Source organism: Xiphias gladius, chromosome 13, assembly GCF_016859285.1.
Source record: "Xiphias gladius isolate SHS-SW01 ecotype Sanya breed wild chromosome 13, ASM1685928v1, whole genome shotgun sequence".
NCBI lineage: Eukaryota > Metazoa > Chordata > Actinopteri > Istiophoriformes > Xiphiidae > Xiphias > Xiphias gladius.
In genome coordinates, this window is record NC_053412.1 from 10,408,822 (window position 1) to 10,423,948 (window position 15,127).

Below are 15,127 nucleotides of genomic sequence, written 5' to 3' on the forward strand. Positions count from 1 at the left end.
GGTGGCAGGGTTCATTTTGGATGATATTGGCAATTATGGCAAAGTTTTTTAGTACAAAATCAACAACAAAGCGCTTTGAATTTGCAATAGCGCTGATTCGTGCCTCTGATTGACTTTCTTCTTAATAGTAATGGCTATTGTAGTATTTAGAGGCATCTGCCATGCCAAACGGAAATTAAGCTGAGCTATGTAAAATTGGTGGGCATGATATAAACCTATAGGGTTGTTAAATTATCTGGAAGAGTCCCATATTTCTATGTTAAAATGCACCGGAGATATTTAAAGAGTTAAACTTATATAAAACTCTATATAGTTTGTTTACAGTCCCTGCAATTTAATTATATTTTGGCCAAATATATATACTTATCTGCATTTTGGCATTTAGCTACACTGAAATAATTGTAGGCAGTTGTCAAACTGTTTTTCTGATGGAATCCCTTGAGGCAAATAGCTTGGACGCCTAAAGTACTGTAGATGGCTTCTATTAAGGTTGTGATGAATTATTTTACGGCACATTTATTGTGAAAGTGAGATTATAGAGATGTGAGGCTAACCCTTGGGATAGCATTTGACAGCCCACTGAGGTCTGCAGTACTCCCAGTACAGTGCCCCTTGGAAACTGAACTTATGGGAGTTGAATGGTCACCTGGGATATATGCATCTGCATGTACACATGTGTTCGCTGGGGCTGACAATGCATACTGCATTTGTCACGCCTGCCAGGCCAAGTAGGCATAAAAGCCATTTCCTCTTAATCGTATGCAACAGGGTAATTTGGTAATACAGATGAGGCCTGTCACGCGCTTCTGAAAAGCAAGACAAGGTGGAGGAGGATGAGCAACATGCAGAGGAGGACGACCAATTCATCTGGCCTCTACGGATCATGGCCTGTCTGTTAGAGGTGGAAAATTGGGTTAATAGATACATAGATAGGTAGGTAGATGTTTAGTTTCTTTCCATATTAATTAGAAGTTGGTTTCTTTTCTGCTTTATTTTGCTCCCTTAGAGATGACAGAGGGAAAAACAAGCTCTCAAACCAGAAATATAAAAAGAAATCAACAATACACAAGATGGAAAAATATGTCCTGAATATTCTCTTTTACAGCTGAGTCATGATTACCTATGCAACATCACACATGAATCTGCCATGTGTTATTTGGACATATGTTGGGTTGATTCACTGTTTGTGATGGCTGTGTTTGATCAAACACTCACATGCACTTCCAAAGAAAAAAATAAAATCTGAAGTAGGACCAAAAACACTGGACTGTACTTGTTTTAGTCTGTATTGCACGTGAAAGGAAATCTGCTAATGTCTATGTAAAACATAGACACAGAGTGTCATCATCTACCAAGGATATCCATTGTGGTGTGAATTAAGGACAGTTCCCTTCAGGTTGTCCAAGTTTCCCAACACTGCAGACCTGCTTAGCTGTAACAGATCAGCTTCCCACCCCGTGCCTCCACTTCTGTGGTCTTTCAGTTTTCTCCATTTCCACTATAAATGGGTCTTAGAGGAGGGACAGTAGTTCTCACTGCCACTTAGGTTTCCTCTAGGTGTTTCTGCCACATAATCCAAACACATGCAGATGAGTTGGACGGGTCTACATTGCCCAAATGTGTGAATATTATTTATCTCTGTATGACTCTGTCTGGTGTTGAGGCTGGCAGTGTGTGCTGGAGTTTCCCAGTGCATAGAGGAATACGCTCCAGCCTCTGGTTACCCTGATCCTCACATTTGCGCCTTTTCTCAGTGAACATCTACATCTGTGCTAAATCATCTGTGTAGACAGTGGTTTTTTGTTCTACGTGGTTTAGTTCAGGGTACAGAATGTGTAAAATGTCTACTCTGTAACTTAAAATAACCTTTTTGTTCACACTGTAATAACGATTTCCACAAAGTAGCACAGATGATAGCTGCTATATGAGCTGCCTTGAGTCACGACAGTCCCGTAAACTGTCATGAACAGGTAATCTCTGTGGATTTGCCACATTTTACAGGGTTGTTGTGACTCAGGATAGTTAGCTGAGTCTCGCTAATTTGTTTAAAATAAAATAAAAAAATTAAGTTTAAAATAAAAAAGATGAGTTTGAAATTGGTCTAAAATTGTTTAAAACAAAGGCAGTGCAAGGGAACAGAGCCAGTAGACAAGGAGGAGTTGATTATAAAGAGGATTTGTCGTTCAACAGTCTGAAACACCTCTTTCATAAATGTAGTGAGGATAATGCCTAGTTGATAACTGGAGGAATTTAAGCGGGAGATTAAATCCTCACATCTAGCAACCTGCTTGAAGTTAGACACACTGGCAGAGGGTTCAGTACAGAGGAGGAGATTTCTGGTCATAGGTGTGATCTGGAGCCTAATGAGATGTATTTTATTTAGGAAATGGAGAAATTGCTCACATATCTCAATCGATGCTTCCATATGCTGGCTAGGGGGATTAATCACTGAGTTAATTGCCTGGAATAAAACCCTTAGGTTGTGGCAGCTACAAGCAATCAAATTAGAAAAACAGGAATATTTTTTTTAGTATAATTAGAGAAAACAAAAGTCTATAGCCATGTTAGCATGCTCGAAAACTCTACTTAGTTGATTTAAGTGCTTACATACTAACATGCTCACAATGACAATGTCAACATGCTGATGTTTAGCAGGTATAATTCTTACCATGTTTACCATTCTTAGTTTAGCATGCTAGCATGCTAACATTTTCTAATAAGCGCCTGAGGCTAATTGGAATGTCATTAGTTTTGCAGGCATTTGGTCATAAACCAAATTAAATTTTTGACTTGATGATTGCGCTAGATGAGAAATTAGGGGATCACCAAAGTTATTACAATTCATTCCAATGGGAACACGAAGGTCTGCCCCAAATTTCAAGACAATCCATCGAATAGTTTTTGGGACGTTTCACTAAAAACAAAAAATGTGAACTTATTGTGCCATTAGAAGAAAAGTCAGGGGATCACAGTCAGGAGGGTTCATCCTTTGGGAACCATAAATGTCCGTACAACATTTGTGCCAATCTATCTGACATATGTTGAGATATCTCACTAAATAATTTTAAAAAATTGACCTGCTGGTGGCACAAGGTGAAAAGTCAGGGGGTCATAGAAGTCATTAGACTCTGTACGATGTACACCATGAGTTTCTTAGCAAGATTTCTTGGCAGTCCATCCAATAACTGTCATGGCACACAAACTTACAACCTCTTGGTGGCACTAGAAGAAAAGTCAGGTGATCACAAAAGTTGTTAGGACTCATCCTCTGGGCACCATGAATGCCTCTACATAATTTCATGGTAATCCATCCAGTAGTTGTTGACATATTTTTATCAGCATCAAACTGCTGAAACTGGATGCTGAGGTTTTGAATTCATTTTAAAGATCCCAGAGAACATATCTGTAGGCATAGTACAAGCTGACTTGCAGACAAAAAAAAAAAAAACTCAACGAATTTTAAAAGAACAACTGCATTGTTGTCCCTCATTGTCCAGTTGGTGGAGCAGAACATGCTGCTGGAACTGAATCAACGCCTCCCAGCAGGCCTTCACCAACCAAAACCGTTTGATAAGTGGCCCAGCACAGCAGGTCCCTGGGGACACAAGACGCAGATATGCACAAATGAACACACCCACATGCACTTCAGTATTGTTATTCATATTAACATCACAGAGCTTTCAAAATCACATGACTGTGGATATGCTGATAATTTAACAATATAGTTATATAAGTCTTCTATGTCAATGAACCATAAAGAACAATTGAAATGAATGTACTGCGGGTCATGGATTCATTAAGTAGCTCTTTCCCCTACATGTGACAACAACATTATTAGATTGCAAAACTGCCATTTGTTTAGTGCTCTTAATTGACAGTGCTGCTGTTTGTAGAAATCAAAATAGTCACAGTAATAGCTTTAGATTAAAGTCAATTTCTTCGGCAAACTGCAGTCTTCCATTTTCACCGGCAGCAGATTCCAGACACGTCGATGTGCTGGTCACAATCCTGCAAAATAATACAAACCAGCTATTACACCCTCTCACAGGGGTAGACAGACAAGAGCTCTCACACACGCTCTGTGCTTGACCTCATAATGTGTGCTCTAACCAAAACAGCTCAACCTGCATTTATACCACCGTCTGAGGGAGGCTCTGCAGTTGTTGTCTTCAATTGCAGTCAAAAGGGAGAAAATTGTGTTTGTGTATGTGAGACCAAATGTGTGTGTGTGTGTGTTTGTGTGTATGTGGGTGTGTGTGTGTGTGTGTGAGTCCAGTCTATGTGCCATCTCAAAATTGGATAGCTACAGTTGGGCTTTAGCATCCTGCAGTACAAAGAGAGAGAAATGGTGCATGCGAAATATTTTTAGGTTTGTTTCAGTGGATTGAATTATGTCACGAAACAGATTAACCCTTGTTTGATATTCAGTTATTGCTTTGCGTCTGTATCGTGCGGCCCACTGCACACGTGCATCAGTGTTTCCCCTGCTGGCCCTGCCCGTGTATTCCCAGCAGGCCCATAGAGTTTACATTGTGATTACGTCATGTGAGTAAAACTGACTTTTCTAGGCTCTGGGAAGGTTATACAAATATAAAACATCCATGGATTATAAATTCATTGTAAACAGAGTGACAACCGACGTTTGCAGTTAGAGGTTTCCTGTCAAAAGTTGTACAAATGTCTCTTTTATAATGGTGGGCTATAGCGAAATGCTTTTTGGGCGACAGCGGGTTTTTTTCATTGCAATACCACGAGTTACCACCGGGCCCAAATTGGCAGCAAAGCTGAGTGGCGATGCCGTATCCAGCTCTTTCGAGTAGAGTGGGGGTGCGCCGGAAGTTTAAATTTGTTGAACTTTTACACAAGCTGCATTGACTCATGTGGTTTATGAAAAAAAAAAAACTGGCTTCATATTGAGACCAGACAAAAAGGATAGGCCTATTTGTTTGCGAAATATCAGACAGATGCAGCTACTAGGCTCACATTGTGTGAGTCTCTGAAGCATAGCGATCTGCTTCTAGCAACACTAGTATTGTAGCTAAGGTGACTCTGTTTAGGATGGCAACACCTGAAATTGAGAAGTAGTAAATACGGTGCAGACCAGTGCCTTGTTTTTCTGCTGTAATGTGAACGTGCCTTACAAGCCTGCAGCCATGCTCTGCTGAGGTGGTGCTTTAAGCTAGATGCTAACATCAGCATGCAAACATGCTCAGAATGACTATTTACCATGTTCATCATCTTACTCTAATGTGTTAGCCTGCTTACATTTGCAAATTTTCACCAATCACAAAGTACCACTGAGACCAGTTTTGACGGTGAAAGTTATTACAATTGACCATGAATGTGTGGAAGTGAAAGTGGTGGACCAACCAGCGGACTGATATCCATAAAGCCAAGCTAGCATGGCTAAAAATGATCACTGGTGAGGCTCCACGTTATGTTAAACACCACCTATCAGGTATGTATATGTGTGTGGATTTGAGAGTGTGTTACCTATAGATTTTAGGAGAGGTAGAGAGATTTAAAAAAAAAAGAAATCCACCACCTCGCTGTATGGCAATAAATAAGTTAATTGATCCTAATGAAGAACCACCTTTTTGTCTAGATTTTCTTTTAGTAAAAATGAAAAACCGGGTCACCACATAAGGGATAACACAAAAAAAACAAAAAAAAACACATGCAGCCAGAATGATGCATGAAACTCTTGATATAAGTTTTTGATTAAATGTTTGTTCACTAATACAAACATTCTCTGGTTCTTCCTACAAACATCTTCACATTTTGTGTTGTCACAAAATGCCTTTTCCTTCTGTTTTACAGTCATGAAATAAAAAAACAATTAAAAAAAAAAACTTAGTTGGAGCATTTAGGTCTGGTACTGCTCCACATTTCTGATGTTCGAATTTTTGCTTCCTAGAACCAAGTCAGATGTTGTTGCCAAGCAAAATTAGCCAATATCCTACATACTGACTGGAAATGCTATTAATTGCCATGGTAACACAGTAACTGCTCCAGGAAGCACGCTGGAGCCTTTCTGATTTCAAAAGTGTAAATCTTTCCCCTCTGGTAGGATGTTTAGATGGCTCTGCCTTCATCAGGAAGGAGATAAATTTATTTTATTTGTCAGGGTGACATTGTGATTGATGATAATAATTGTTCAAACACGATTACTGATTTGATTTTTTGGCCGCCATGGATACAGTTGCTGGCTCAGTCACACATAACTGCAGGATGAAAACACTGACATATGACAAATACAACAGAGACACCTCATATGTAAATCTCACGTTTCCCACCTACAACATGTGCAGCAACCCTCACTCACTCTTCTTCCTTCTGGCTCTTGCAGTGAAACCAACAGTCATCGACGTGGGCATATATGTCAACAGCATCGGGCCCGTGTCATCCATCGATATGGTGAGTGAAAGCGTTCCCTCTCACCCGCTCTTCTTCCCCAGTCACACACAACCTCACACACATCTGTTGTTGTCTGACATGAGCGTCATCTTACATGAGTGCCGCCATATCTCACGCTGCATTCGGAGGTCGTGTGGGCCGCCGCGGCTGTCTCTGTGGCAGAGGGAGCCAGGAAAGACAGGTGTGGACGCTTTGTTCATGTGCCGTGGATCAGCTTGGATTAAGCAAATGAGTGAGTTTAAAAAACTCAGAAGAGCCGTAGGAAATTCTGCTATGAAAGCTCTCTGCTATGGAGTTAATGTGTCTCTGTGGAGAGGAGAACACCTCTCACGGTACTTTTTTCTTCCGGTTTTTTCTTTGTTTAAGATCTGGATCTTCTGAAACGGCATGAAAATTCCTAGAAAATAATTTGGCTAGAAGGCAAAAATGCTTTTGGAGAGAGACTGGGACATGAATCAGTGTATATTTTGTTATACAAGGCCTGATCAGATGCCTTAAAATCTATGAACAGCGGAAGCAGAAAGAGTGGTAATGAGAAAATAGCTACTTTTCAAACAACTGAAAGAATAAGCAGTCTGTTGTTTGGCCTTGAGGGAAGTGCGCAGACTAAATGGATGCAGCCTTTCATTATATATGTATAATGCAAAGGGCCTGTTCAATTGCTGTCAATCTGCTCAAATATGATATTCATTTAGAGCTTGAAAGTTCCCTCTCAAAACATCATAAATGTATTGCTTTGCAAATGTTAACCGAGCTAGACATGATAATGAAAGCCCTCTATCTCTGAACTCACCAGATCACCTGATGCTGGGTTGCGACTGTTGCCAGGCAACATTAAATATTTCCAGATATAAAAGCAATTTAGCCTTTTTTATTTTCAGCACAAGCAGGCAACTTATATTATTGAAGCTTAGATCTGCCTTCGCCATCTGATGTTATTATTAGTTATTTGGCAGAAAGGAATATATTTAGTCTGTAAAAAAAAAACCCAAAATTAATAAAAAAGAATTAATATCTACTGGCAAGTAAGAAAACAAACCTGTTTATCATGTTACTCAGTTAAAGATTTGGCATTATGGAACACATTTTAAAAGAATGCGACTGTACACAGTTGTCCCAAATTACTATGCCGTCATTTAGCAGAGGACATTGAGGGTTCCTCCCAAAGTGCAATGGGGCAAATTCAATTTGGGATGCCAAATGGTGTAGTTGAACTCATGGTTGTTTTTGTACTCTGGACTTAGAGGAGCCAACGGGAGATGCAAAGATCACTTAAGTAAATACTGTGAACTCTGTAGTTGCTATAGACTGTGTGATTGGTTGTATTTTCCCGGACTATTATCAATTCAGTCACATGAGGGTGAGAAAGACAGAAGGAGAGAGGGCAACCAGTGGTGGAACGTAACTAAGTACGTTTACTGAAGTGCTGTACTTAAGTACAGTTTTGAGGTACTTGTACTTGAGTATTTCCTGCTAATTTATACTTCTGTTCCACTACAACTCAGAAGCAAATAACGTCTGATAACTTTAGCTTTATGTAAAGTTATTAAAATTAGCCCCACCTTTACCAAGCTATTTTTAATTAAGTTCCGTAAAAGATCTCAATATTTCTTCCAACGCTGACGGCAACACCGACAATCTGTGCCACGCGAGTACCACCCACGGTCACCGTTAGACATACCCACGGTAACTGTGGTGACAGCAAATGCAGTTTAATGCCACAGGCCCCAGAACCTTGGAAGCAGCAAACACTCACCGAGTAGCTACTTCATCAGAAATACAGCAGAAGAGCGGCTGGTGCATCAGTTTACAGCGCACCCAGACAGTCACCTCCAACTCATTATCTCCTCCTCTACCTTCTTCTGTTACTCCCTGCATTATTTAAAACTGATCCGCTGTCAAAAAAAAAAGCTCAAAAGCTGCAATTTTCTTGGTTTTAAAAACGCATTTTATTCATTAACAATCGTAGTCACTGATAACAGCGGTGACAAATCCGTTGCCTTCCCTGTAGCTTCTTCACTTTAAAACACAACTCCATGTTTTGCCGGTTGCTTTTAATTTCATGTATAGCAGTAACTTAATACAGCTCTGACACAGCGTAAAGAGAGTGAACAGTAAACAATAAGGCTGATATCGGTGAGATAAACTGAACTAAATGATGGATCATTTCCTGTAAATGCCCCATGCATGTCAAGGCAACCTGGACCCAGTGCATGAATGGCGGGCCCCGCCGCTAACAATGAAGAACTATTATAAAGAGAGGGAATTACTGACTGTAAATAAACTGAGCTGAAGTTGAAGTTTCTTGTCATCTGTTTAGGACCAGCAAGAATCTGTACAAATGAATTCTCTCTGCTGGCGATTTCTGAAAAAAGCTGACCGTAAATCATCGAAAATTGAGTTTGATTTTATTAAACATCTTAAGGATTATAACCATACTAAATGAAAATAAAATACATTTTATGATTTACAAAATACAAAACAATAGACTATAAGTCTTTAAAGGTCTGAAAAAAGCAAAAACGCACACTGTGAGTACGGAACATAATCTCGACAAAATTTGTGTCAGGGCTATTATAGTGGACTGCATTACATTGCACGGCTGTTTATTCTTTCTACCTCCTGTATTTTTGATTTGCACAAGAAAAAAAATAATGTATAGCAAACTGGCCACTATTACAACTGAAGCCCCTGCAGGGTGATTCAGCAATTAAATAGTAGGCTCTTTATAACACTGAAGGGGCTTATTTTACCATGATGTCCTCCTTCCCGCAGGCTACCTATTACATGGGTGCTTACAAAAGACAACGATCGTAGGAAACTACAGAGAAAGCCGATAAAATGCCTTTATTACAAACTAAAACCACAGTGAGGCGTACGCTGAAAAGCAGGACTGTGTGCCCCACAGAGCAACATCTTTCAGTTGGAATTGAGCTGATGTTAAAAAAGAAAGCATCAAAACACCCAGGGCTGAATGTAAAAGATTGCATCTGAGCAGGCCTTAGATCTCCTCTTGCTGGCCAATCAGATTTGCAAACTCAACAAAGCTGTGTAATAAATAAGCAAAAGTGCCAGTACCACTGTATGCTGCACTTGGCCGATGTGCCGTACAGGAACGCGGACACGTGTAGGTTGAGTGCCACAAGGAGAAGAGCGACCTCGAAAACAGCTCACTCTCGTAGCTCAAGTATGTTATTGCTTCTACATAACGGGTGGTTCACTTTGGAGATTTCTGCACGTGTGTTTCTGTCCTCTCTGATTTTAAACAGGTGGGGCTCGGTTGGAAAAAGCTGATGTCCCAGACTCTGTGCACCAGTCAGGAGTTTAGCGCCATTTGACTCAAAGCCTGAGAGTAACTGGTGGGTTGTTAGGCCGCTGTCGATTACATCTCATCAGACCACGCCCACACAGTCCCGATGAAGCATATTAACAGTTTTTGAAAGTAAACTCTCAATAAACAATAAGTCAGGATCTTTTGTTCCTCAAACTTTGACTTTAATGTTGCTTTTTTTTAGTCATGGATGTTCACCTTGTTGCTGAGCCATACAGATCCCTGCTGCGACACTTCAGGCCTAACAGATACTGCTACAACAGGAAAGTCAGGGTACTTACAGAACGTAACACTTAGCATTACATGCACTGGGAATGAGAAACTATATCTCAAGCCCCTCATTTTAAAGAATTCCCCGTTTCTAAAGTCAAACCCTTTGGAACTGTTGGCACAGATGAGCTTTTTCAGGATGTCCTTGTTTTCTATTTATAACTGAAACTAGCTATGCAAATGATGTTTATTTGGGCCTTTTTTAAATTAGAAAAATCGTATAATTTTACATTGAACTTATGCACCGCAAATGTCCATCTTTCCAGATCATGTACTCTTAGCTTGTGTTAAAATATTTATTATCTTAAATTTAAATTGAAGAGGAGGAGAGTGCTTCTACAAAACAGGACAACTGAACAGGCACATAGTACAGCACAACACACGCCATCAGGGGTAATATAGCCGTTGCGAATTCAAAACTCCCGCAGCCTGTAGTGGGTCAGTGGGGCACGGCTGGGCTCGGCTCGCTGTGGGAGCCCAAACTTTGTTTCAGTGGAGAACAGGATCCTGCTGTGACATTCCAGTGCTTTCCCTCTCTGTAAGCGCTGATTGGCCTCACCCCGTCAGGGACGACGGTCGCTGGTCATTGGATTGTGAATCCCCGGCCGCCCTCGGGGTTGACTGCACCGGAATGAGTGCAAAGTCACAACTCTTTTATCTCTCTCTCTCTCTATATATATATATATATATATCTGTGTTTCTTGCCTTTTTCTTTTTAATCCATTCCTCTGTGGAATGGATAAATGGATACACTTCACTTCCTCTCACTTGAGTCCAATCCATCATGTGTCCTGAGACCTCCATTCAGTGTTTTCGCTTCCTGAACTTTCTGTGTGTGCGAATTCCAGCGCGTGTGTGCGTGTGCGACTTCTGCATTAAAACGCGGGTCAAATCCCCAATCCCCAGGGTATATTAGCTTCATTATCCATATTGACCACACACACACACACACACACACACACACACACACACACATAAAAGCGAGTCTCCAGTGCTGCGACATAGTCAGCGACCAAACTCCAGGGAGGCTTCTCATCTTACTTTGAACAAAACACATTATCATTCCTCATTTGGCCAATGGTAATGGGCGCTAGCTGGGATGATGCAATGCCAAATGAAGCCGATAGTAATTTAGGACATACTGTGATGAATGGTTGAGTGATTAAACAGCATTAGCAGCATTAAAGTCGAACAAAAAAGCTGGGCTTTTATAGCTGGTGCTGGCAGAGTCAGATAACACAGCCAGTAAATTAACTGACAAAGATGGACGCACTTTGACATCGACAGTATGTTCTTGTCGTCTGTGCTTGAGCCAGTGAGTGGGCGGCATCTCGAATATGCTGCTCTACTATTGAGCTGGCCAGTATGTATAAACCTGCTGTGGAAATTCTTTGGGCCACCTGCTCTTGTTCATGAATCAGACTGACGACATCGAGCTATGATTCCCCACTGATATTACCAGACCCTCCGGAGAAACGAAATGAAGGGAAACAGGTTCAAGAAGATCAAGCCTTGAGTGAAGTGTGAGTTGATGTGGAAAACAATTTGTTTCTCAGTCAAAGGCTGGTGGTTTTTCTTTCTCTAAATTCTGAAGAACAAACAAAAAAAACTTTTTTTTTCTTCTGAGAAGCAGCAAAATCCACACAATCTAGTAAAAGATTGGAATTTTTGCCTCATCAAAGAAGTTGTTTCAGCTCCGGTAATGTGTGTAAATATAGAATGTAAACCCCTCTGTACGTCTTTACACCTAAAAAGCATAGTGTCAGGATGGACAGTCGGGTGGGAAAAGCTCCCCGCATTCCTTGCGTAGTTAGGTTTGGTGATAAACCCTTGGTTAGAGCGAGGGAAAGTTCACGGTTACTTATTGACAAAGTCAAGGCTCCATGGCTTACGTTTAAAGTCAGCACTGACTTTTTCAGTATTTAAGCAAGACTATGATCCTGAAAGAATGACCATGAAAGAATATGCACTGTATTTTCTTCAATGCGGCCACTGGAAATTGGCTCTTGCCATCAGCCAGAGAGGAATTACTTCCTTTAAAGCTTTTCACTACTCACATCTGACTGAAGTGGAAAGCAGATAATTTTCACTTACGTGGAAGTGAAGGCCTGCTATTTGTGGCCACATGAGAGTTGTGTCGCAGCTCAGCTTATTATCACATTCACAGAGAAAACGTTCTATATCTTTTTATATAGAGACTGGAAATTGCTCAAGGCTTGATTGGTCATCATATTACTATGTAGATCCCATGTGGATGCTTTATTTAGTGCTCCCCTCCAGCAAGTGAAGGGTGGAATGATGTAAAGGTCATCCTATAGTTTTTATCGTAAATAAATGTAACAGGGGCCTATGAACAACTACATCACTATTTAAAAGATACAGCTAATCATAAATACGTTATCTATTATTATAAAAAAAACCATGAAAAGACAAAAAGCAACAACGCATTTGGCCGCTTATCAGTAGTAGACTTCCCCCAGCCTGTCTGAGGCTCTCAGCCATCAGCACTGGCTCCTACTGATGACGTAAAATCGTTTAAAATGTGCCAAAAAATAAATGGTCTCATTTTCTAAACAGGTAAATTATTTCCTAGAACAGCTGGGCATTGTGGGTTTCACAAAATGTGACACAAACAGGAGCTAATAGTGCATTCGACGGGGACTACTTTCAGAGGTGGATTAATCCACATTTGGCATGCTAGTGAGTATTTATGGCAGCAGGAAGGGTATATGCGGGATTGAAAAATAAACTACATCGCCCACGCTCATCATAATGAAGGAACGTGTGTGCACCAGTGAAACAGTGCAGCTCGCTGATTTGTTTTCAATAGTTTTTGGACAACAATGGAGCTCAATGGCTCCAAGGAGTAAGATGCAGAAGCTGCGGCCTGTATCACCAAAGATCCTTCGTGAGGGAAGAAGCTCCACTATGCGACGCCGCTGCACAATTACTAGTGTAATTCCAAGATCTCCAACAGAGTGAGACATCTTCTCTCTAGATGATCACGTCACATTCTCCTAACATGTCAGTTCAAGTCCCTCTGTAGTGAGTAGAAAGGGGCTGATACGCTCAGCACAGACAGCCATCTACATTAGTCCAGATAAATGCGTTTACATGTATAATCTTTGAAGAGATGTCATCCCAAGCCAAGAGAAAACATCCCCGTTTGACAGATGCAATATTTCAAAGCTGCTGTGTGTGTGTGTGTGTGTGTGTGTGTGTGTGTGTGTGTGTGTGTGTGTGTGTGTGTGTGTGTGTGTGTGTGTGTCTGAGCTGTACAATTTTACAGTCTGTGTTTTTGGTCCGAGATAAAGGAACAGTCTGTACATGCACACTGGCCGTGTGTGTGTTTGTGTGCACATGTATTTGTGCGAGTGTGAACAGCTTTTCTTTGTGCCTTTTATTGTTTGGACTGATAAACCCACTGAAGTACAATTTCTGTGTGAGTGATTCCAGATACTGTTTTCTGCTTCTTTCCTTCCTCTTTGATCACTTCCGCTTATTGAAATCCTTTTTTTTTTTTTAATTATTTATTTCTCTCCTTTCATTTTGCGCTGTTGGCGGGGGCTCGGCTGATGAACACAGAAACTCCTTGTCATTTATTATTTTCACAAATCCTTACTCATCCAGGTTTGTGATCAAGGTCGTCCTCTACAAAGACAAGCTGACCAAATTAGCCCATACTTGAGTCCATGACATATTGACAATGAACACATTTATCATTCCATAATTAAAAGAAAAAGAAAGACAATGAGAGGGGACAGTGAGTCAGAGATGGAGAGGACAGATTTTTATTCTCTTTGGGAAGCAATCAATCTAGCATTGCCCTCAGTCTTCCTGGCACACGGATCCTGCATTTATTAGTCAGCGTGCACATTTCAAAGATGTTATTACTGACCCAAAACCAAAGAGCAGGTGATGGTAATACAGCACAGCCCATGCCTTTAATTTGCTGTGATCGAGTGCAGTCGATTCACGGCTCATTTTTATTTTGCTAGGTTGTCTCCAAAAGGTGAGCGAGCAATCAACACTGTCATTTCTGTGACAGTGTCTTTGGTTGCTGTGTCAACAGCGGCATGAGAACGAGTTGTTTTTAACTCATTTTGTCATTTTTATTCATTTTTTTTTCTTGATAATGCTGCAATAGTCAGCTTGTTTTTGTTCTCAGTATTCATGGACATTCATGGTTGGTATGTCCAACACTTTGGTCCAGACTGAAATATCTCAATAACCATTGGTTGGATTGCCATGAAATTTGGTACAGACATTCATGGTGCATTCATTGTTTGTTTTTTAGTCACACACCAGCCTACTTCAGAGAACAAGGTAAACATTAAACCTGGTTAGCATCAGTTTGTTTGCCATGTCATTGAATGTGTTTCCATCCACCTGTTGTTATGCACATTTTCAGTTTCACACTGGTGCAAGAATGATTTTGCACTTGGAAAGTTAGTGTATTAAATGTCAAAATGCAATGAGACAGACTTAGCAGACTAATCGTATGTTTCAACTCTCGTCTCAATGCAGTCGTTTCCTTGATCTCATTTTGGAGGATTGGTTGAATTCCTGGCGTTTCAATCAGCGGCGTCTCAATGCTCTATATCCTGCAGCTCCACTTATGTGATTAAGGTTGATTGAAAAAAAAAAGTGTGTTTTTGCATAAAAGCTTGCTTAATTCTGCTTTGAAATACATTTCAAAGCCTGTCGGTGCAGGCTAATGGTAAAACAGTTGAAAAGCTTGAATTTGCTTTTGAATCACAGGAGTAAATATGAATGGGAGAGTCTGAAAACAGGAAGGAAAAATAGTGCACGCTGGACCCTTGACTTGATTCTCATGTTTATTCTCGTTTTATTCATTCCCTGTAATTTCGGCTTCCACACAAATCGACTCGACGTGTGCGAGCACTTCAACTTCATCAGATGAAACAAAAGCGTGCACCCTCGGCACAACAGTAACAGGGGACGGACTCCCTGAATAATTGAGTCTGTAGAGACTGAAGGACATGCTGACCCTCCACTCTGAAAAGACAGATGACGCTATTTTTGTGGCGGCGACACTTACTTACACGGAACGAAAACACACACACACACACACACACACACACACAC

At 40.7% G+C, this 15,127-nt stretch overlaps 1 protein-coding gene across 1 annotated transcript in view; it reads left to right on the forward strand.

The window, feature by feature from the left end:
* Positions 1-15,127, forward strand: part of LOC120797902 (gamma-aminobutyric acid receptor subunit gamma-3-like) — an 81,108-nt gene that overhangs the window by 19,581 nt on the left and 46,400 nt on the right. The window contains exon 3 of the mRNA XM_040141668.1: positions 6,350-6,417. Coding sequence (XP_039997602.1) covers positions 6,350-6,417 — 68 coding nt within the window. The remainder of the gene's footprint in view (positions 1-6,349; positions 6,418-15,127) is intronic.